A 24,775-nucleotide genomic window follows, 5' to 3' on the forward strand; every position below is an offset into this window, starting at 1 on the left:
TGCCTTTCAAAAAAAAAAAAAAAAACTTAAAATTTTCACTTAATTAATGTAAATTTTTTTTCACATACTTTTAAATAGTATTTATTAACCAAGTACTTAAGCTACTTAAAAGTAAAATTATTTTATATAATTATACCAGAAATTTCACTATATTTATTTTAAAAATTTATTGTATATTAAAAATTACTTTTTAGATGAAAAGTGAAAAAAAAAAAAAAAAGTCAAACCAAACACCTTTGACAATAATTTTATTCAGAAGCTCATAAAAATATCAATTAGTAGTTGATTCAAAAATTTCAAAGCTATAAATTCCAAAAGCTCTATTTCTGAGATTTTTTTTATTTTTAACAATTGCTAACCGATTTATATTTGCAATAAAGAGTTCACTCTGTTAGATTAGATAGAGTCATAGATGTTCGTGTGTGTAAATAAGCACATTTAGCTCCAATAATACTAAAAATACAACATTATTTCAGGTCCTGGTTACTAAAATTCAAAGTTTTATATAGAAAATTACTTTTTTGAAAAAAATAGAATTTCAAAAAATATTACAGAAAAGTTAAATTATTGTATTTTAACGACAATAATTATTATTTTATAATTTAAAAATGTCATATTTTCTATACATGTTTAATTTATATTTATATATATATATATATATATATATATATATATATATATATATATATATATATATATATATATATATATATATAAGATGTCTAAATTTACAACAACCTTTATGGTGGAGAAAACTTGAATAGGAGACCTCTCAATATTTTTTACAAGAGGTACGAAAATTAATTAGATCGTGTCATTTTTTCTATATTTTTTTAATTAATTATTCACTGCTAAATTTTAAATTCATAATCTCACAATTCTAACTAAAGTATCCATAGAATACGTTCTCACTCATAGTTTGCCGACAAAACCTAACCATTTGTAATTAGCTCGTCCATATTTTCATATTTTTCCCAGCAGAGTATGATTTGGACAAAGAAAATTACTTGGTTCGAAATGTATGTTACACAATTTTTATGGTTGGTATTTAATTTATTTACCTTTTTTAATATAAAAACAATTAACTTTAGATTTCGAATCTTGATTTCTGAGAGTAAATTTTATTAAAGAATATATTTTACTAACTAACGTCGGTTGAAATAGAGTGGAGTCAGCAAACATTACAAAATTTGAAAAACTGCACTAAACCGATGTATTTCGGTTTTTCAATCTTTGATTCAAATACAGTTTTTAATTAACTTGAAGAAAGTTTAATTTTTCGGTTTGGTTCAATTTTAGTAAAAACTTTTAGTTACCGAACTAAATATTAAATGCAATATTGTTTTGCAATAATTATAATTTAAATTTAACCTATATTTTCAGATTTTGCCAAATATTAAGAATTTAAGAAGAGAAAAAAAAAAAAAAAAAGATATTGCATAAACGGAACCTTAAAATGCAGTTTCATTTTTATTCTAGAATGGTTTGGATCGGATATTAAAAATATAAAATTCAGAATCAAACCGTCTAGTTGAAATTTCTTCTCATTAATTAAATATTTTAAAATTGTCACGTTGAGATAATCCTCGGACGAGGTGAACATAGTTCCAACCCATTAGACTTGCAGACACAGGTTATCAGGTTCGGAGAAAAAAAAAAAAAAAGAATAGTGTATTTCTACAAGCGCATGACGGGGACCCAGTTAGTTTGGATCTAATGTCACACTTTGCTTACCTCAAAGTTCACTTGTAGCGGATTCCACAGTACCCATTAGTCTCCTCCGCCTCGTCCGTTGCAAAAAACTTTCCAGGTTAACTCTTTCTTTCTATTTCTTTCTTCTTTCGCATCATCGCTAAATTTTGCGATTCCATTCGATGGAGAACTGATTTAAAACATATAATCGCATTATTTGATTTCTGCCCTATTTTTCTCTGACCTTTTGTTTGGGTAGGTATGGTGGATCCATGGTGGATAGTGTTAGGTGCAGCAATACCAGCAGTAATTACAGGGCAAGCGATCAGGAAGAAGAAAAAGAGAGCAGAAGAGGAAAGGCTCAAGAGTGCAAGAGGGCGCGAAAAAAACTCTGATGAAATATTTGTTTGCGAGAAAGTATGTACATCAAAGAGAATGTTGAAGAAGGTTGGTGCATTTTCTAAGGACCCAATTATAGATACTTGTGTTACTGTCTGTGGGGTTTCTGAAATTGATGCTTGCGCTGATGCTTGTGCAAGAACTGTCTGTGTTAATCAACATCAAGTGCCTAATTGGAATGATGTTTGCTTAAGAAGGTGTCAAAGCGAATGCCTTGGACTTTCCAATTCCTCCTCTCTTAATTCTTGAGAGTTCAATGTAACTCTTTTTCATTTCTTGGATCCTTTGGTTTGAGGCTGGATGTTAAAAGCATCTTAAATTTTATTGTTGAAAATCTTTGTTTAAAACCTAATTATACTTGAAATTGCTTCTTTAGTTTTCATTGCTTATACCCTTTTAATTTTTAGAGTTCACTTGTAGAACCCTATCAATATTGATAGACTTTGATTTAAGCATAGCCAACTTCATAAAATTTAAAGTATGAAATTTTATTTTTACCAAACATGAAAAATTAGATTTGCAAATAAATTTGATAAAAAACTTTTCGTTTGTCAAACAAATTTAATGAATATGTCTATTTAGCCACACTAGAATCTAATATAATACGGAAAAGTGTGTTTGAATTAGCTACTTTTAACTTATAAATCAGTTTAAAATATATAATGTTTTATAAAACAACCTAACATTTGGTTAATAGATTCTCAGAAGTAAAGTAATTTATCAAAAGAGACCTAAAATGGTGTAATAATTAGATAGGAAGATTAAGAAATGATGTATTAATATAAAGTTTTTACCAATAGATGGGAATTCATTTCTTTTACCAATACATACAAACCTTGTTCGAAACCCATGTGATAGATGAAAGTCTCGCCTTATCTGTTGTCTATCCATCCAGGATTCATGAGTATGCAAGTTAGAAATACAAAAATACAAATCACGGTATAATTAAAATATACAAAGCAAGGATGCTCCATAGCTCATAGCAGGGAGGCAAAACCACCAAACAGGTGGTTTTGTTCATCCCCAAATGACCTTATAGGACATGGCTACCGCGATTTCATTCATAACTTAGACATCTCTAATCATCCACCAACTACCAAGGTGCAGAGCATGAAACAAACGTTAAAAGCATTCAAATTTTGGCCTGCAAATAAGATCATAAGAGAGTTCTTTATTGTCATATATGACAAATGGTGTTAGAAAAGACAGCTTCTGACAAAATACAAACTGACTCTAATCTAGCCAAGGCTCAAATCTTCCACTTCAGTTGGAAGATAAGAGACCACATTTTTGGTCTGTTACCAATTATACTAGTCTCTGATCATGTTCGGAGATAACAGAAAATATGCCCTTGCCCTATGATGATCAATGATAAGGTGAGGGAACAAAAAGGCATTATCACTAGTTCCTCATGGTCATCTTATACCAGGAATAAAAAAGAAGAGGACAACTAAAACAGAGAACTCAATTTCCTTCATTACAGATCAAAATTCACCTTTTTAGGATGAGATTACAGAACTCAAGTAGTGATAATTATATTATGAATAAATTGAAATTTGGTTATTGCACTGAAATAAACTGCTCTATGCCTATTTAGTGATCTTACATATTCAAAGCTTATGAACACAAAAGTACAAAATGCATATACTTGGCTACACAAAGAACAAAATTATGCCCTTTCAAGATATACATGACCAATTAGGGCACAATTCTCCAATTCATAGTGAGAACTTGCTAAAATGACATTGCTACATTTCATAACCTTAAATTAACAAGTTAGTCACGGTGGGTAAAAACATCTAAACTCTACAAACAAGAAGAAAAAAAAAAGAAGCAACAGATACCACTACAAGAAGTTAAAAACAATACCTATGGACTTCCCCATAGTGTGCCAGCTATAAAGCCCTCTTGCTTGAGACTTCTATACCTCTTACCAATTCAGGCCATAAAAACTTCCTCCATCTTCTCTCATTCCTTCTCTTGTAATTTATATCAAACATTTTGTAGGGGATATTTTCTTGGCCTTCCCCTTTTCTTTGCGGCAAACCCAGTGCCACTCCCATCCGAACTCCCAACTACTCCACCGCCTCTACCCGCCCCTGACCTTACCGGTGTTGGAGCTGGTGCTGCTGCTGCTGCTGCTGTTGGTGTTGGTACTGAAGTTGCTCTCACAGTACCATTTCTATCACCCACTTGGTTCCCAGAGGTAAAGGCTGGCGGTGTAGAGGTGCTGCCATCATTTTTATCACTACTTTGCTGCCCCGGGCCAAAAATTGGAGGCATCCAGTTTGGAAAAACAGACGCAGCCCCAGACCCGGAGGTTTTCGCACCACTTTCTGGATTCCCAAACATAAAGCCCAAAGGGAAAAAACCCCAGCAGCAGTAATAGGCGTCCTTCCCGGGCACTAACGGCGGTAACGACGGTATCAACGCCGCGTGAAACGCCCTCTGGCAATTCTGGCATCTTAAACAACAGTCCTGGTAAATCCGAGGGTACTCATATAAAATAAAACAATATGGACAAGCAGTCCAAAAAGACGATAGCTTCATCCTTTGACTCCGATCCGCTGAGCTATTACTACTACTAACAGAAGTTTTAACGCTCTCGCCTGTGTGTTTCTTCGATGCTGGTCGCTGGCTCCTTCTGACCGGTAATTTTCCTGAATTTGTTAAATCAACCCTAGAAAACAAGCTCAATTCGTTATCGTATAGTGATTTCTTAGCTGAATCCGATAAGACAGCCCAAGCGTCTGCGACAAGCTTAAAAGCTTGATCTGCGAAAGGGAACTTGTTCTTGTCTGGATGGAGAAGTAATGCAAACCGACGGTACTGCTTCTTTAATAGATCCTGGTCATCGGACCGGCGGTCAATTTGCAAGATCGCATACCAATCGTGGTGGTTATTAATGCGCTTCTCGGCGGACAAAAGGACGTCGGCGACGGCCAAGATCTGATCTGGGCCTTCAAGGAGAGGCTCTGTTTCTTGGGCCAAGACGGCGAAGTCTCTTGTACCGCTGAAATCACGGGATTGGAGGAGTTTCTCGGCGACTCCGAGCAGGCGCTCAGCTTCGCCTCTGTTGGTGGAGTTGGAATTTTCGTTCATTTTTTTTTTTTTTTTTTGGTGGGTTTGGGTTGAGAAATGAGAAAAAAATGGCAAAGCAAGAAAACGATGGGTGCGCTTTGGCTGGATGCTCAGTGGCTGCACGCCATATTTTGTAGGTTGACTAAATCGGGCTCTGTTTTTGATCATATTTTTTTATGAGTAATAGGTGGTGGGCAGGATCGATCGAGGGCCTTTGGTCATTTCGTCATATAATTCTAAATTTCAAATCAGGGGATGCTATTAAGTAAGAGAAATACTTCTGTTGATCAAACCGCTCAAATGGATGAAATCGATCCAAACTGTTATTTAAAAACCGAATTTTTAATTTGGTTTACAGTTCTGTAATCAAAATCGCTTAAATCGAATCAAACCATTATATAATATATATATCAACTTTTAAATAATCATAATCTAATTCAATATTTTCAATGCAAATTTTCTTTGCATTAATTAATTTATATTCGATAACAAATTATGGAATTAGTTTATATTGGATAGTAATTAAGTAATAATTTTATATTAATTAGATAAATTATATGATTATTTTATAAAAAAGTACAAATGTTAAAAACTCTTGGAAAATAGATTACTATATAATATATCCAAATTATACGTGACAAAACTATAAATTTTTATAAATTTTTACTAATATATGTAAAAGCAAATTAAAATTAAAATTTTATATTTATAAACTGCTGAATTAATATTTTATTAAATATGTAATACTTAAAATAAACGTATAAAAATTAATTTAAACTTCAACAACTATTTAAAATCATATCATAAATATTTTACGTTATAGTTTATATTAGTTAATTTTTTATATTTAGTATAATTTATTCTCTTTTTTTATTGTTAACTAGACGGATAAGGAAATTTAATTCTCTTCTTTCAAACCATTCAAATCGCTAAGTTGAACCAAATTAAATCAAACTGCAATTAAAAGTTTATTCGATATGAAATTTTTCATGATTTAACTTTGGTTTCAATTTTTATTCAAACCACTATTTTAGATTTGGTTTAATTATTGTTTCCAAACCGATCCACAAACTGCCCTACTTCTAGTGTATGAGTTCTGATATATATCAAGTAAATTATATATTGATACGTACAAATACGATTAAAGATTTTCTCTTTTTTTGTTTTTTTTTTATTTTTTATATGTCAATATATCATTTGGCTTGGTGAAATTTATAAGCATACCATAATTAGGGTTGCGATGATTTTGGTTCAATTTAAAATCAATTTTAGTAGAATTACTAGAACAACTGAAATTGAGATACGATTCCAATTTTTGATACATCAAAATTCAAATTCAAGTAAATAAGAATTTTCCATATATGAGATAGAATTTAATTATAAGTGATAAATACCGATTTTATCGAGATTTGAAGACCATATAACAAATCAAAATAACATAAATGATATGCGCTTTATATTAGGAGATAATTTCTAAATACCCCTCCCCATTATTTGCATAAGCCAGCTAGCGCTCTCACATCAAGTGTATAAGGAGGAGCCTTCCTCCTAGAAAAAGATTAATATCAATTTACAATCAAGTATCATTCATTATTAAGAGATCCTCATAATTCTGAGACTAATATGTATAAAAATTTTAATATTACTTATTTTATAAGCGGAAATGGCCAAATATGATATTTTAAATCAATTTAAATAAGTTAAAAAGATTAAAATTAGCTTAAAAAATCAAATTTGATATTTTTAATTTTCTAAATAAATTCATAGCTATAAGAGTAAGAGATTGGGGTCGGAATAACGTTATAAATTCTTTGCATAATATTTACCAAATTGGTGGTAACTCTTGTGGTGGAGATAGCTTGAAAAGATAGGAAAATCAATTAAACCATACATGGTTGGTTATAAATGAGTAATTAATAGTGTGTTTTTAATTTTACACTTATTTATATTAAATACAATAATTAGCTTTGTAATTTTTAAAATTTATTTAAGAGAATTAATTAATTTCTTATTTAACATGCAACTATCTTAAATGGCTTATATTTATAGATAGAGGGAGTACTTCATTATTTTCTCCTGTTATTTTCTTCGCTATTGTTTTTCCCTCTCCTTTCTAAATAAAATGTAAATTTTCTCTAATCTTTTAGCAAAATAAGACAATTGATTCATATAATGGTAAACATCTATGATTTGCAAAGCTCTTGTCACAAAATTTTCTTTACCGCCTTAAGGAAGGGTGTAATATTTATAAATTCCTTATTTTTGCATTTAAAACTAAACTTATTTTCCTATTTCGTTAAGAAATTAATTATATAAATAGTCTAATATTCTTAATGTAAAAAAAAAAAATACACATTATATTTTAATAAAACATGGTTTCAATTTATGAATGGAAAATAATGTTTAAAACAACTGTAATAATTTTAAAAATTAATTGTGGATAAACATCGAAGTTTATGATAATCAAACACATAATTTTAATAGCTTACGAATAGACAACAATGCCCAAAACATATTACGTTGAATTACAAAATCCAACCACATCCTATTTTGAACCGAAATGGGACCCTGCGGTGGGACACATTAAGGATTCGGAAACAACGAGGGAGCCAGTCGGCTCCAACACCAAGTGGAGGTTTGAAGCTGTTGGGTTATTGTACAGCAATTGGCAGTTTGGGCCCTAAACTGACCCAATAGGCTTTGGTCCAAAAGCTAATAATAATACTGCATTTCTTCCAAAATATAAATTGTTTTTTATTTATTATTTTGTCCTAAAATATAAATCGTTTTATATATTTTAAAAAATAATAAATGATATTTTTTCAAGTTATCCTTATTTACACCAAATACAATAAATACTTCGCAAGCAACCGTTGGTTTTGAAATAAAGGATAATTTGGTGAATTTATTATAATTTAGAAAAATTAATTGCTTCCTTAATCCTTATGTAAAAATTTTAAAAGATTTATATTTTGAGATGAAGTAATAATAATACTCATGGTTCTGAAAACCGAACCGAACCGAACCGGCCTATTCGACAGGTTTAATCGAAAATCGAACAGTGGTCCAGTCCGAGTTACATAAAGAAACCGAAAGTTTAAAAAATCGACACAAATCACTAAAAACTGGATGAAAATTGCCAACAACCGTTGAACCAGACAAGTTAAAAATTGGTTCGTTTTAAGTTTTGAGTTTTTGTCTCTAATTTGGGCCTCTTAAGAGTTGGCCCAATAATTTTATTCGTTTTGGACCTCTTTATTTCTAAATCCAAGGTCCTATTATATGAATTAAAACAATTAAATTTCTCAACTTTAAATATAAGTGGGAAAATAATATTATATTTTATTATACTTAATTGAGTTTTTTTAGTATTAAATTTAGTAATATCTTATTTTTTTGTCTAAAATTATTTACTAATTTTTATATTTATTTATAAAAGCCAAATTGGAGAATGTTTTTTTATTTGATATCAAAATTTCTTTTATCCTCTACTTTGAATTGTATTTAATAAATATATTTAAAAATATTATATATAAAAATCCGGTTGAATTGTATTGAATTTGGTTGAATCATTCAGTTCATTGACCAATCCGATTTTCAGAACACTAATAATATTAAATAAGTAATTATTAGGCTCTTGCTGCCCAAATTGTCCATAATGATAATTCTTTCTATTGCCGATAGGATGATGAGATCAATGGGATTTTAAACCTTACGAATGTCGTAGTTATTTGACCACAAAGTTGTAAATTGTAACTAAATAGTAATTTTCCTTTTAATAACTAATAAATCATTTAAAAAATATTGTAAAAATACATTCGGATTGATGAAAGGTAGAATCTTAAAACTTAAAAGCAAAGTTAGAAATCTCTGTACATATAATTAGATTCAATCCTAGAAACTGCGATTGCCTCCCTTTTCCATGTAGGCAGCTTCACTACTCTTATGAGAAGAAGACGTGTGTGGTCAATGATTCCTCTGCATCCCTTTTTTTTTTTTTTTTGCGCAAAAGAAAGAATAATTTTTACTAAGAAAATTATTTTTAATAAAAGAAAAATATTTTTTTCCCTTTTTGATAGAGTCTTGACATGATATTTTTATTATATTCTTCAATATATTCTTTTTTTTTTTTGTTTTTGTTTTTTTTTGTGTGTGAATGCAACAATTGATTAAAAAAAAAAAAGAAAATCTTATGAAAAAAGATAAATGTCTCGTCATATTTGAGACATTCCACACCCTTTCTGCACTTTCTTTTCTCTTTTTTTTTTTTATTTTGTTCTTCCTCCTTCACTTGAGACCTTTAATCGTCTTTTCACTCTTAACTTTCTACAGATTTATTTATCTAAAAATAGCACTTTATTTTTTTATTTTTACACGTTAAATACTTCAACATCTCGTTAATAAGACATTGATTGAAGTCTCGTTAATAAAGCATTGATTGAAGTGATAAACGATTCAAATCTCGTAAAGATGATAAGTTAAAACTCTCTCTATTTATTATAATTTCGATAATATAGCTTTTATAACAATTTTCAGAGATTTAAACACTATAACGTTTTAGCGGTGTTTAGTTTTAATTTTTTTTTTTACAATCATATCCATTTTTTTTTTTTCGAATTTAGTTAATTAAATAACTAATTTCTTTTTTTACCATAAATTGAATAACTAATTAAATAATTATTTTTACCAAACACTTCTAATTTAAAGTGCTGTATAAAAGCTACTCCCTCTGTCCCAAAGTTTTTTAGTGATTATTTTGTCCCAAAATATAAATCGTTTTAAGTATTTTGAGAAATAATAAATGATGTTTTTTCGATATTACCCTTATATAATAAATACTTCCACAAGTAACTATTGATTTTGAGATAAAGATTATCTAACTACGGACAACTAAACCTAATAGCTATAACAATTAACGGGAACAGATATACTGTATATAAATAGTTGTCTGGTAACATTTATTATGTTTTAGCCAAGTTTTTAAACCAAGAATAAAGTCTTATGAACACGTGCAACATTATCTAAAAATTGGTTAGGGGAGGATTGGGAGTGAAAGCAAAATTCTTGAATTTGGCATGTGAGATTTGAAGTGAATGAGGCAATCTGCCAAACTCTATCTTGGCTGAAAAACACTTTCTCCAAGTTCAAACAAGCACGCCCTCAACACTTCTCAGTTACGGAGAAGAAGATAACTGTAAAAGATTTCTTTTCTTTTCTTTTTCTTTTTTTTTTTTTAGAAAAAGGTTGGAATATATACATGAAAATACAGAATTGTATTGAAAGTTGAAATGGACGACACTACTTTTTGGACCACATACACAAATACGTGTACACTGAAGCATCTTCTTTGTTTTTACAATATTAACAACTCCAACCTTTGTCAATGTTGCATTGCACGTGACATGCATTGTCTTTGTGCAACATATTGTGAAGTTATATATTACTAAAATAATTTTTTACTCTCTCTGTCCTAAAATATAAGTCGATTTTGAATTATTATCTTGTCTCATCGATTTGAGTATTTTAAGAACTGTATTGATTTATCACGTTTCTGACATAATTATAATCATTTCATTAGGACTCCTCTCCTTTATCTTTCTAATATTTTTAAGACATTTCAAGGATTCATATAGCGTTACTGAGATCCAATTTATCCCAATTGATTGAAAATAGAAACAATAAATAAGACGTATGGATGCAAAGAGAGAAAGTTTTCTTAATTATATGTTTTTTAAGAATTAATTAATAGAAGCATATCACAACCATAACATTTCTCCTAATTACTTATATTGAGAATTTCCAAAAAACATATATTAAGAATATATAATAAGTAACTTAATAATGGTATGGTATATTAGTATATATTATAGTTAGTTCATTACAGGTTTCACTTAAAGAAATTTTCTTAATAATAATAATAATAGTGATTGACGATTGGATAAGCAGAAAGCCAGAAAGAGGGTACGATACACGGTGGGAGCTGCTGAAGGGGCAATTAAAAATCAGCCCATGATGTGATTGCAGGATGGCTAACTTTGTACGGAAAGCGATTGGATGCATAAAAAAAAAAATCAGTATTATTTTTATAATTTTAAAAAATAAAAAATATTCTTTGACATATAAAAAATTTAACTACTAAAATTAAGAATGCTATTTGTTTTTAACCTTTTTATCCAATACAAATCTCTTTTTTTCTGTTTTTAATAATCTCGCATATATATATATATTAACTCTTTAAGGAAAAAAAAAAAAAAAAGTTAGGAAAAGACTCCTGTTTAGCTACAAAGGGAAGGTATTGTAGCCTTTCCTTTCTTGAACACCAAAACCAAACTGTTTCTCTTTCTTTTTCACTATTTCCATATGCTGAAAATAAGTTAGAGGTTTTATTCATTTCTTTCTCTAATTGGTAGGTTTGGGTTTCTCTGATCGGACCTAATTCAAGCCAAAGCTGCTAAAACTGGAAAGGTGGTTTAGTTAGGTACGTATGTTGTATCTTTGCATGTTTATGAGTTCAAGATTTGGTTTTCTTTTGCTTGGATCTGAACTTTATTAGGTGTTCTTTTCCTCAAAGCTAGGGTTTTGCTAAATTCTTGTCTTCAATTTGTATAACCGTAGCCTTTTGAGTTCACTCTTGTTGCCATTTTATGCGTTAAAATTTCTCATCTTGATTGTACGGACAAATGTAGAAATTAACTATATTTGGTATTCTTGATTTTTTTTCTTGGTTCTGAAAGTAGGAAAGAAAGATCTTTGAGCTCTCTTCCTTTCTTTGCCATTTTATGCAGTAATAATCCCTATTCTTGGTTGTACGGACGGGCAAATGTAGATGAAATCATATATCTGGTTCTTGATTCTCTCTTTTTTTTTTTTTTTTTTTTTTTTTTTTCCTGTTCTTTTTTAAGAAATAAAAAGAAAGAGCGAAAGAAAGAAAAGGATCAAAAAAATGGCTAGGGAGAAGATCAAGATCAAGAAAATTGATAATATTACAGCAAGGCAAGTGACCTTTTCGAAGAGAAGACGAGGGCTTTTCAAGAAAGCTGAGGAGCTTTCTGTTCTTTGCGATGCTGAGGTTGCTCTTATCGTTTTTTCTGCTACTGGGAAGCTATTTGAGTATTCTAGCTCCAGGTATTGCTCTTCGATGGCTTAGATCTATTTATATATATAAAAAAATGTATGCACATCTGTTCTTTATTCCAACTCTTCCATTTTTTTTATTAAACGGGAAATAAATAAACTCTAATTTCATAGTTTTTTTTAGAACAAGAAGCTTCGTGTCTCGCAAACTTCTGTCTATAAATAAAAAGACATGCTTAATTCTCATAAACCATTAATCCCTATTAAGAAAAAGAAAATTAAGGACAACTTGGACATGTTTATAATGTTAGTTTGTCTTCTGCATTAAACACAATCTTCTTCATAGAGTTCGAGAAATGTACTTTTGTTGTCTAATCCATTAGGAAAATGATAATCAAAACCCATTTTGTATTACATTGCATATTTTTGGTACTTTGCTTGACCCTTTGATTACTATTACTGTTTATGTGGAATCTTTATTTATACTTGTACTAGTAACAGTGCCATCTAGTTAATTCTTTTTAATATATATTAGAGAGAGATAAATATATATTAATCACTGTTTACTTCTTCTTGTGATAAGCCATTAGTGACTAAATAAAATTGGGGTTTAATCAATTTTCTTGTGATAATCCCTATTAAGAAATTTTCAAGAAGATAGTTTCTTCAATATTTTAAATTGTATATTTACACTTTTTCCCTCCTAATTTCACTTATATTATGCGATTTGGGTTCTTGATTACAGTTTGGTTTATGATTGTCTTAAGAACATCTCTACGTTCTTGATATATAAATAACACGTTCTTGCTCATGAAATAATAGAGTCAATTTCAGTTTTTATTTATGTATATATAGTTTTATTAAGTGACTATATCAAAGGAAAGGAGTTTAACTCATATAGTTTGTTCTTTTTTTTAAAATCAAATCAAATTGTAATCAAGATAACTATTTGTGTAATTCTTTAAATAAATAATATTATACTCTTTTCTTTTCATGTCAAACAAAAAAAAGGTTATTTTTTGATTATAATGTTTTATTCTAATTAATAAATAAAGGTGATTAAAAGTGTTATTTTTTATTTCGCATGAATTTGATTTGAGCTATTTAACGTAGTTATAGCAGTTGATTGAAACTTATATCAGTTATCAGTTAGATTTGGTTCGGCTATAAATTAACTATCAACTATAGACTATATGAAACAATTACTATCAAATGCACAATTAAGAGAAATTTGATTTAACTTTTTCATATATCGAATGGGTAATTTGCACTTAACAGCTAGACCACATGTGTTTGGTAAAGATTTTAATTAGCATCTAATAACAGATAGGAGCTGCTCATTCAATCAATTGTACTTTAAAGTTTTTTCTAATCATTGCTTGCTCATTTGTCTGTAAATTATATTTGAATTATATTAACTTTATAAAAGTAGTTATTAATAAAATTATTTTGTTAAGTTAATATATTTTCAGGTGATCATTTTATTTTTAATTATTTTAAAATAAATAATTATTAGACATTATTATATATAAAAAAATTAATGTAACTAATTTGTAATGGATATTTTTACATTTAATAGTGACTATTATTAAAATTTTACTAAACAATCAGCATTCATCGACCAATTGCTAAACAATTATCGATTACTAGCTACAGCTACCAGTTATTACAAACAGCTAAAACAAACGAGTAATTAATCTTATAGAAACTTGTGATTTTGAACCTACCCAGTTGGAGAAGATTTACATGTGTGTGTTGTGAAATTCTTCAACTTGAGAATGGTAAAGTCCAAATAAGTTCAAACTTGACTGACTCTTTCCCCTTCATTCTCCTCAAAATTGTAATACTAACAGTGTATATTGCTATTTTCTTGAAGTATGAAGGACATAATCGCAAGGTATAATCTGCATTCAAATAATATCGACAAACTTGGCCGACCATCTCTTGAATTGCAAGTATGTAAACCCTTTTAGCTTTATCAGTTTTCTATTAATCAATATCAATCATTTAAATATCAAACAAAATTTTGCTATTTGTTTCTACATTCTTTGTTTCATTTTCTCTGTGACTACCAAGTTCTGCAGATTATATTAGTATGGCTACTCATCTTACAGAAACCAATTCCATTTATTGTTGTTATAGCTTGAAAATAGCAATCACGCTCGGTTGAGCAAGGAGGTGGCTGAAAAGACTCATCAACTCAGGTATGATATATATATAGTTTTCGTTATTAATGTCAGATTTTAAGTTATATAGAACTAATTGAAAGGATCGTTAATTTTGTATAACAGGCAGATGAGGGGAGAGGATCTGCGAGGCCTAAATGTGGAGGAATTACAGCAATTGGAAAAAATGCTTGAATCAGGACTTACCCGTGTGCTTGAAACTAAGGTTTACTTGCACGCACTATATATATATATATATATATATAAAAGCTTATATGATTTCTCCATTTATTGCTTAATATTTTTCCTTTTTCTTTTCCAGGGAGAGCGGATTATGAATGAGATCTCTGCACTTGAAAAGAAGGTTAGGTTACAATACCAACCACTGTTTTTTTTTTTTTAATCTTTTTTTGCGACAGGAAAAATGCGGAAATAGATATAGGAAAATGACATTTCCAATACAACTTTACATGGATAACTACATTTTACTCAGAGAGAGGGACAGACGCCCATGGCTCGGCGTTTTCATCTTCACAAATGTTGCTTTTATTATTCTTCAATAGGCTAAATATGCATTAGTAGCAGAATCAAAATATAAATGATGTTTGTTTGTTCGTTTGTTTCGTTTGCAGGGAGAGCAATTGCTGGAAGAGAATAAACAGCTAAAGCAGAAGGTAGAGATAGATTGATGAATTAATACAGTGAGAGATATAATTAAATGAGAGTTGTTAATGGTGGTTTGATAATGCAGATGATGAATCTGTGCAAGGGAAAAAGAGTTGTGGAGTCAGATATCCGTCTTCAAGAAGAAGGTTTATCATCAGAATCTGTTACCAATGTCTGCAGCTGCACCAGTGGTCCTCCTCTTGAAGATGATAGCTCTGATACTTCCCTCAAACTAGGGTAAGCTTGTATCTATAACTTTCTCCTTGTATATATAAAACCCTATTCTTCTCCTCCTGCAAGTGGCAAAAATAAAAAAGAAAATAAGCGAAGAAAGGAAAAATAAAAGAAAAAGAATCTATAATTGTAAGTGATCCTAATTAATACCAGATATATATAGTATATCAAGCAATTATATATATTGTTCTGTTCTTATTCATTTGGTTTCTTTCAACTGTTTGCAGGTTGCCTTTCTGGAGATGAGTGGATATATATGCATGGAAGGACTTACCCATTCTCGATGGATGGGCTATCTCTGCACCCAAACTAATTAAAAGCAAGTTTTTATCTATGATGAGCATATTTCTGACAATTCAGGAAAAAAGTATATATAAAACTAATTAAGTGTGATATAATTGATCATTTTATATATAAAAAATATTTGAGAGAAAAATTGAAAAATAAAAGGTCTCGAGTCTAAATATTAGCGGGGCTATCCTTGCTGTATATTGTATTGATTTAAAATGAATTACTAGATGTGATGGTCACAAAATAGCTACCGGTCAAGTGTTGACTACACCGTCTATAGGATCAGGGCATTACGGTCTTCAATCCACGTCGGGCAGCCCGCAAGTGGGCTATTATAAAAGTAGAGTCAATATTTAGGCACAATGCGTAATAAAATACTATCGTGAAGGATCCAACCTGGATCGCAGGCAGATAATTAACACCTTCGGCACAATGCAACCACCTTGGGTGGTAATAAAATAGCTAAGTTAAGGGATAGTTCTGCCATTCACATTATATTTAAGATATATATTATTGAAAAATTCTGCAGGATGTTAGCTTATGAAAGGATACCAATTTGAACCAAAACTGGACCCTACGATTGGACACACATTTAAGGATTGGGGGAGAACAATGAGGAACCAACTTGAGTTGGCTCCAACACCAGGTGAAGTGGGTTACTTTTACAGCACTTAGCAGTGTGGGCCCAACCTTATCCAATGGGCCCGGAGTTGCAGATCAGACGTCCATACTCCACATTCATAATTGTACATCGGCTAAAACGGGTGGGACCACAGCAACCTGGACATTTTCAAAATCCATTCTATTTACTGCGATCTGGTATTCAATAGGTTTGATTCAAATTGAATCAAATCGGTTTAAAACTTTAACTCGAATAAACTATTTTCTGTTAAAAAATCAAATAGATTTCAAATTATATATCAAACCCAGTTTTAAAAATTAAACTGAACAAAAATTTTAAAATTTTTTTATCTTTATTAGATTAAAAATCAAAATTGGTTCGACTTGGTTGATTTGACTATTTTTATGTACACCTTTTGATACCTATTATTGAAGGCTTTTTGCCAAATACATGTGGAGGAGAAGTCATATCGACGATGGATCTATTCATTGAAGTGACAGGCTACTGAACAAACCGGTGAGATTAATAGGATTTTTTATCATATTTTTTATTAAAACATTTGTAGTTAATATAATTTGAACTTGATAATTTTTATTTTTTATATAAGTATCGTTATCATTGAATGAAAGTAGAAGCAGTGACGGAGCTAGAGATCTAATGATAGGCCCCGCTCTCCCAAACAAATTTTTTTTTTTAATTTAATTTTTATTTTTATCCACTAAAATGGTAAAATTTTTTAATTTCACCCCTTAAGTCATGAATTTTTTTAACCCCTAAATTTAATTCCCGACTCCATCGAGGAGTAGAAGTAATGGAATTGTAAAACATTCGTCTTGGAAAGAAAAAATTTAAAAGGAAGCATGCACGTGGAATGCTGACAAATGGCTTCCAAGGAATGCGAATGGAATCTAAGAGACCACTTGTTCTCTCCATCAGTTTTTTTTGTCCTTTTTTTAATAATTTCATCACATAAACACATCTATAGATAATTGCACTAATTAATTAATTAATTAATTAATTAATTAATTAAAGTTGGTTTCCACCTGAATTAATTGCTAAGAGATGGGTTAAGATTTGGTGTATCAATTACACATTCCACGAGCTTCCTTGTGTCTTGTGTCTTTTCTTTTCTTTTCTCCTTTATTGTATAAATACCCACTTCCATGAATGAATCCATATTCTTGTTCTCGGAAGTTCAGAACAGAAATTATAAAATCTATTTTATCTTTTTTGTCTGTAATTATCGATATTTTTTTCAATATATAAAGAAAGCAACAGGCGGGCTCCATTCTCTTGAATCTTAAAGAGGAATTTGGTAAGTGGGTTTTGATGCAACTTGCCTGAACACAACACTTTCTCCGGACTTCAAACAAACACACAGATTAGATTCCTCAGTTATATATTTATTATGGAGAACCAAATTGTGTTCAAAGCTGAAATAGACAACACAGCCTTTTGGACCACATTGACAGATATAGAAAGAATCTTCATTTCATTGTCTTCCCTTAAACATATACTAATTACAGTATTAATTAATTAATTAATTAATTAACGAACTTCAACCTTTGTTAATGTTGCCTGGCACGTGCATTGTTCAACATCCAAGTTAAAGATATTACTTGTGTGGTTGTCCGATGCAATTATTAATCATTATAATTAAATTGTATAATATATATTACTTACCGTGATATTTTTAGGTTAATCACTATTATTATTTATATCCTAATATTTTACCTTTTTTCGAAAAGAAAAAATTTCATTAAAAAATAATTGAAGAGAATAATATCTCAAAATTGAAAACTATCAGGTAAATATACTATTATATCCCTAGAATTTGAAAAAAAAAATTTCCTTTAATTTTTGCAGCATATATATATAATTAAAAATAAAAAATAATTTTGCTGATAAAAAAAAGTAAATAATATGTCAAATTAGTAATTATTAGTTGATAAATGGGGACGTTATACATTGAATCCATCTTTGGAAATTTCCATAGAGAGAAAGAAAGAAGAACGATAATATTAAAATTGGCGTTGATAAGCTCATAACTCATAAGCAGAAATAGGGTACGATACAAACCAAGAGGTTTGGTTGTACGGAAAGCATTGATCCACATAAAATAATGTACTGTTTAATTGTTCTAAATAAAAAATAAAAAGAAATATTTTCTGACAAATAAAATATCGAAGTTGAAAATACCATTTTTTATCCAATGGAAATCTCTTTTTTGACTGTTTTCTAATTTTCTTTCTTTTTTTTTTTTTTTTTAAAGAAAAACTCTCCAAGGAAAAGAAAAATGTCGGGAAAAGAGTTTAGCCATAAAAGGAATGCAACCTTTCCTTTCTTGAACACAAAAACCAAACTCTTTCTCTTCCTTTTTACTCTTTCTGTTTAGCGTTTAGGTAGAGGTTTTATTCATTTCTTTCTCTAATTGGTAGCTTTCGCTTTCTCTGATCGGACTAATTCAAGACAAAGCTGCTGAAACTGAGTAAGTACCTTAGTTAGGTACTTACTGTATTTCTTTGCATGTTTATGAATTCAAGATTTGGTTTTCTTTTGCTTGGATCTGAACTTTATTAGGTGTTTTTTTTTTCCCTCAAAGCTAGGGTTTGCTAAAATCTTGTCTTGAATTAGCATAACCCTACCTTTTTGAGCTCTCTTTTGTTGCCATTTTTTGTGTTAATTTCTCTTCTTGGTTGTACGGACAAATGTAAAGTTCAACCATATCTGGTAATCTTGATTCTTTTTTTTGGGTTTTGAAAATGGAAAAGAAAGATCTGTCAGCTCCCTTCCTTTCTTTGCCATTTCATGATAATAATTCCTATTCTTGGTTGTACGGACAAACAAATTCGAATGAAAGTATATGTGGTTGTTGATTCTTTTTGTTTTGCTTTCTAAAGAAAGAAAGAAATAAAAAGATCAAGAAAATGGCTAGAGAGAAGATCAAGATCAAGAAGATTGATAACATTACAGCAAGGCAAGTGACCTTTTCGAAAAGAAGACGAGGGCTTTTCAAAAAAGCTGAGGAGCTTTCTGTTCTTTGCGATGCTGAGGTTGCTCTTATCAGTTTTTCTGCTACTGGGAAGCTATTTGAGTATGCTAGCACCAGGTATTGCTCTTTATTGGCTTATTAGATCTCTTTACATATCATCAATGAATTTCACTTCTACTCCTCCTCATTCCAACTCTTCCAGTATATATATATGTGTGTGTGTGTATTAATTAAATATGAAATAAATAAACAAACTTAAATTTCACGGTTTTTCAAGAACAAGAAACTTTTTGTACGGTAAGTAAAAAGACATGATTAATTCTCATAAAACCAATAACTATAAGGGAGAAGAGATAGTGAAAAACCGTATTAAGAATAAAAAAATGTTATTTTATCTTCTGCATCATCATAAAGTTTGATAAATGTACTTTCGTTGCCTAATCTATTAGGATAATAATAATCAAAACCTATTTTGTATTATATTGCATATTTCTTAGTACTTTCCAGCACCTCTTATTTCTAATTATACTGTTTATTTGGAATCATTATACTTGTACCAGTACCAGTACCAATACCAGTACCATCTAGTTAATTTTTATGTAGAGAGAGATACGAATATTTGTCTACTGTTTCTCGAATTTGGATCTGAACCCTTTTGATAAGTCTGAAACTCATTACTGACCAATTAAAATTGGGGATTAATTATTTTGACTTGGATGCGATATGAGTCGCAGAATGGCATCATTTTGTGGAAAAATGAACGTATTTAGGGTAGGTTTGAAGAAGTTTGGAGGAAGATATTTTGTAGAGTATTAATTGTTTCTTATTCAGTGAGGGAATGGTTGGTTGGTTTGTGGTAGATGGGATCACGAAATCATGCTAAGAACAAGTTAATTTCCAAACTTATATTATTGAATAATGCAGAACTAGAGGGATTATGAAATTTTTTAAATTATACATTTCCATTTTTACCTTAACACTTTCCTTAATTATGTTGACAAATGTTTCAACTACTACCCGGTTTGATTTGAATTCTCACATTTTGTTTTATAATGTAAATTTTCTGAAATTGAATTACTAGCCTAAAATCGATTAAGGATGAATTGTGTATGCAAACATTAATCTTTTACGATATTTATAAAGACATTTTTGAGATTTTTTTATATATAATGTGGTAAGTGGAGACAATATGTTCCAACTCTGTGCAAGTTTTTTGCAGTGAATCTTGTTTTTGTTTGTTTTGTTGGAAAGAGGAATTCTAGCAACTATTGGAGCTCCAATTTTCTTGCACATGAAATAATAGGGTCAATATATAAAAAGGAAGGAACAATATGCATTGTATAGACTAAGACAAAGGTGAAGATTTTGAGTAATCACATCTGTGATATCCATCAAAGCGAAGACTTTAACATTTTAAAGTCAAAAAAATTAATACATTTGACTTGTGTCAATTTTGGATTCAAAAAGTTAAAATTCATCAAAACATAAAAATTCTTATGCTTCTGAATGTGGTTGCTCTTGAGAGTAAAAATGCCCTTTCTATCCTCTTTTACGAATGTAGTAAGAGCTACTCGTTTCTACATCAGGTCTATGAGAATGAAATATTTTACGGTCCTACTCTTATTGTTGATGCATCGTCTAATTATTTCCACAATGAAATCATCCATATTTACTGAAAGAAAATACTTTCATTCTCCACAATTTTACTTATTTGTTTTATGAATTAAACGAATAAGAAAAATTAGGAAAAACAATTAAATTTGACAATCAAGGAAGAAAAATTAAAAGAAATATAGAAAAGATAGTATTTACTTTCTTTATAGTTAACTGTTTCATGTTTGATAAGGATTTAATCTCAATGAATTGTTGATTATATTAACTTCATTCTAGAATTGCTATTTGACTTGTATTTATATTACATTTGAACTACGTTGAACTTACAAAAATAATTGCTAAATAAAATTATTTGTTTTTTGAATTAGTATTTATATGGTTATTTTATTTATAATTATTTACAATTAAAATAAAAAATAATATATAATTATACTCAACTTCAAATATAAAAATATACGTAATACATGATACTGTATATAAACACTTTAAAGCCGACTATTATTATTATTATTATTATTATTATTATTGTTATTTTGAACAGCCAATATCTATTAGTTATAACTACCACTTTAAGCAAGCGCTACAGATTAGTAGCTATCATGAACAATAAACCAAACGGGTCCTATCATATGATGAATGTTGATTGTTTGGTAATTTTTAGTAATTGTTTTTGTTAAAATGTAAAATAAGCATTAAGAATATAATTATATATATATATATATATATATATATATATATATATATATAAATATGTGTGTATTTGTGAAGGTGAATATATTATTTTATTTTAATGTATTGTATAAACAAAAAATATTAATTAAATTTGTATAATGATATCTAATACTTAATTATTATTTAAATAATGATTTCATAAAAGATTGATTTAAAAAAAATGTAATTTTGTTAGTATGTATTTTTATAAGGTTAATATAGTCTAAATATGATATAACTACAAATCACTTAATAGATGATATAAAAAAATTTTAAAATGCAGCTGATAAAAGCTTATTAGTCTTTTTTTTTTTTTTTTTTAGCAGCTGTTAGTGGTTGATTTTTGTTTTTTAAAAAAAGAACAACATTCATCTGAGATAAAAGCATGACAAATTAGTATGTTGTGTTTTTTTTATCAGCAAATTATAATTATTAATTATAGATCGAGTCAAAACTTAGCAAATACAATAATTCTAAGCTCAGACCAATAGATCTTTCAATACGCTCAGACCAATAGAAGTTCCAATACACTCAACTTATCTTATAGATGTTAAATGAAAAAACATGGAAAACCTCAACAACTAAGAAAATGAACTTACTTCCTGAGATAAGAAGATACAAAGAAAACTATACAAGTAAAAATATGGTGCAATATCAAATGTTATAACTAAACTAGGAAATCATCACAAGCTTGTATGTTGTATTACTTGCAATCGTTTAGGAAAATTTGCATCTAACCTTTCAAATTAAGATAGATAAATCGAAAAAAAATTAGAAGTATAGAGCAAAATTTTTTTTTCTTTTGTAACTTCCTTGTTTCACTTAAAAAGCCTGAACCTTCTAATAAAATTTTAAGTATTGACAGTTGGAATTTCTTAAAAGGTTGATTTTACTGTTTCTTTCTTTCTTTTTTTCTTTTTTTTTTTTAAACAAACAGAAGCATGTTACTTAGGGTTTCAAATTTCAACTGCTACATATACATTTTCTGATTATCTTGCACTTCAAAAGTTTGTAAAGGAAAAAAAGGGTTATCAAAATTAGGGTTTGTGATGATTTTCTTTTATAATTTAAATCATTTAAGTATATATATATTTATATGGCAAATGATTGAATCTCCTAATTTCGCTAATCTAACAGTATATATTGCTGTTTTCTTGAAGTATGAAGGACATAATTGCAAGGTATGATCGGTACTCAAATAACATCAAGAAAGGTGACCAACCATCTCTTGAATTGCAAGTATGTAAACGCTTTAAGCTTTATAAGTTTTCTGTTAAATGATACTATAAATGTAGCAAATCTTTTGTTTTTTGTTTGTATTTCATTTTTTCTCTGCGTTTAATCATGTATCGAGTTCTGCGTTTTATATTTGTATGGCTACTCATCTTATAAAAACCAATTCCATTTATTATTGCTACTATAGCTTGAAAATAACAATCACATTCGGTTGAGCAAGGAGTTGGCTGAAAAGACTCATCAACTGAGGTATCATATGTATGGTTTTTGTTATTAATCTAAGAGTTTTATATATCTGTGTGTAGAACTAATTAAATGAACCAATAAGTTTGCATAACAGGCAGATGAGCGGAGAGGATCTGCAAGGGTTAAATATAGAGGAATTGCAGCAATTGGAAAAAATGCTTGAATCAGGACTTAGCCGTGTGCTTGAAACTAAGGTTTACTTGCGCTCATTGCTTTTATATATATATATATATATATATAAGCATATCATTTTTCCATTTGTTGATTGAGATATTTGCTTTTTTTCTTTTTTCAGGGAGAGCGGATTATGAATGAGATCTCTGCATTTGAAAAGAAGGTTAAGTTATAATACCAGTTACTCAAATTCAGTTTTTTACTCAACTCTGATATTGCACTTACAGATAGACTGAGCCTATTGCTAGTTCTTGCGTGTATATATATATATATATTATATATGTTAATTCAAGACAGGATTTTAATATGCAAGTGGAAGACTTTAATAACACAAATAAAGTTGCATATGTAGAACCACACATATATAACTTCCTTCATAATGAATTTGCACACGTAATGCCATCTTCGCTGATTTGGAGTCTGACTCAATAATTAAGGAAGAAGAAGAACCCTTAAAAGAAGAAGTGGAAATACCACGAATCTCAGCCTCATTGGCGTTGATAATTTGATATCCCACGAATGATAGAACGAACAGGAAACAAACTCTATGTTCTATCAATCCGTGGGAGTCGTTGTAACTGTTTGTTCTATAAGAAAACTAACTCTACTCAGCTCAAAGTATATATTATCAGCTGAGGCAAATTTTATATTTGTTTAGCTTGGTTTCTTTCATTATGCAGCGAGAGCAATTGTTAGAAGAGAACAAACAGCTCAAACAGAAGGTACAGGTGGATTGATTAATATAGTGACAGATATAATTAAGTGAGAGTTGTGGCTTATTATGTTACTGGTTTTTATAATGCAGATGATGAGTCTATGCAAGGGAAAAAGACTTGTGGAGTCTAATATCCATCCTCAAGAAGAAGGTTTATCATCAGAATCTGTTACTAATATCTGCAGTTGTAGTAGTGGCCCTCCTCCGGAAGATGATAGCTCTGATACTTCCCTCAAACTAGGGTAAGCCTCTATACAGAACTATTCTACCTACATTGATAAACCCTATTCACCTTCTTCTTCTTCTTCAAGGAGGAAGAAAAAAAGAGACAATAAAACCCAGAAAGGAAAAATAAAAATAATAGAAAAAGAAAACAAAGAACAGAGGTTCCATTATTAACATTTGCCTTTTTTAAACTCCAATTTGCAGATTGCCGTTTTGAAGATATAATGAGGCATATGGGAAGATAAAGTAGATTCTGTTAATATAAGGAATAAAGGCAGGTCCTTGTATTGATTATTTGAAGATAGGCTTATTATATATATATATATATATATATATATATATATATATGTCCATTTGTAAAATATAAATAAGTTTGCACCTCATACAAATGAAAACTTCAATATTCACCTAGTTCTCTTAATTATTTATGGCTGTTTCCCTCTTATAATACTGTACTGTGCTGTGATGTTCCTGTAAGAAAATTAAACAGACCTACTGTCTTGCCTCTAACTATATTACACTCTTTTAGAAAATACATGACTTGGAGGACTGGTCAAAATTGCGCTATAAAATTGAATCTTTGTGTTAAATATCGGTGCAAAACTCAATTTTGGATATATTTTTTCACTAATAATTTT

General features: G+C 29.6%; 3 protein-coding genes and 1 non-coding gene across 13 annotated transcripts; 3 read left to right on the forward strand and 1 right to left on the reverse strand.

Moving 5' to 3' along the window:
• The first annotated feature begins 1,600 nt into the window (after positions 1–1,600).
• Positions 1,601–2,491, forward strand: LOC105630705 (uncharacterized protein At5g64816). Its single transcript, XR_016322454.1, has 2 exons — positions 1,601–1,810; positions 1,952–2,491. It is a non-coding gene; the product is annotated as an uncharacterized protein At5g64816 (transcript).
• A 387-nt stretch (positions 2,492–2,878) lies between these two features.
• Positions 2,879–5,298, reverse strand: LOC105630993 (Chaperone DnaJ-domain superfamily protein). The gene is made up of 2 exons (XM_089726472.1): positions 3,961–5,298; positions 2,879–3,235 (listed from the first exon to the last, which is right to left on the reverse strand). The coding sequence occupies exon 1, from the start codon at positions 5,191–5,193 to the stop codon at positions 4,084–4,086; it is 1,110 nt and encodes a 369-aa protein (XP_089582598.1). The 5' UTR covers positions 5,194–5,298; the 3' UTR covers positions 2,879–3,235; positions 3,961–4,083.
• Positions 5,299–11,390: 6,092 nt separating this feature from the next.
• Positions 11,391–15,760, forward strand: LOC105630704 (MADS-box protein SVP). 6 transcript variants are annotated; one of them, XM_012212607.4, is made up of 10 exons: positions 11,391–11,464; positions 11,583–11,650; positions 12,075–12,297; positions 14,123–14,201; positions 14,389–14,450; positions 14,538–14,637; positions 14,734–14,775; positions 15,044–15,085; positions 15,163–15,314; positions 15,539–15,760. In XM_012212607.4, exons 3-10 carry the CDS (start codon positions 12,116–12,118, stop codon positions 15,555–15,557), a joined length of 678 nt encoding a protein of 225 aa, XP_012067997.1. In that variant the 5' UTR covers positions 11,391–11,464; positions 11,583–11,650; positions 12,075–12,115; the 3' UTR covers positions 15,558–15,760. The 6 variants fall into 6 exon arrangements, with proteins under 6 accessions (XP_012067997.1, XP_012067998.1, XP_089581941.1 ...); XM_012212608.4 differs by having other exon boundaries at positions 11,415–11,464; positions 12,085–12,297; XM_089725813.1 differs by lacking the exon at positions 11,391–11,464 and having other exon boundaries at positions 11,480–11,650; positions 11,958–12,297.
• Positions 15,761–18,515: 2,755 nt separating this feature from the next.
• Positions 18,516–24,585, forward strand: LOC105630702 (MADS-box protein SVP). 5 transcript variants are annotated; one of them, XM_012212603.4, is made up of 9 exons: positions 18,517–18,712; positions 19,125–19,333; positions 22,702–22,780; positions 22,965–23,026; positions 23,106–23,217; positions 23,319–23,360; positions 23,878–23,919; positions 24,003–24,154; positions 24,342–24,585. In XM_012212603.4, the coding sequence occupies exons 2-9, from the start codon at positions 19,152–19,154 to the stop codon at positions 24,352–24,354; spliced, it is 684 nt and encodes a 227-aa protein (XP_012067993.1). In that variant the 5' UTR covers positions 18,517–18,712; positions 19,125–19,151; the 3' UTR covers positions 24,355–24,585. The 5 variants fall into 5 exon arrangements, with proteins under 5 accessions (XP_089581937.1, XP_012067993.1, XP_089581938.1 ...); XM_012212605.4 differs by having other exon boundaries at positions 18,521–18,712; positions 23,118–23,217; XM_089725811.1 differs by lacking the exon at positions 24,342–24,585 and having other exon boundaries at positions 18,516–18,712; positions 24,003–24,158.
• The last annotated feature ends 190 nt before the right edge of the window (positions 24,586–24,775 follow it).

This window comes from Jatropha curcas, chromosome 9 (genome assembly GCF_041381405.1).
Source record: "Jatropha curcas cultivar XTBG-Jc1 chromosome 9, XTBG_Jcur_1.0, whole genome shotgun sequence".
NCBI classification, from domain to species: Eukaryota; Viridiplantae; Streptophyta; class Magnoliopsida; order Malpighiales; family Euphorbiaceae; genus Jatropha; species Jatropha curcas.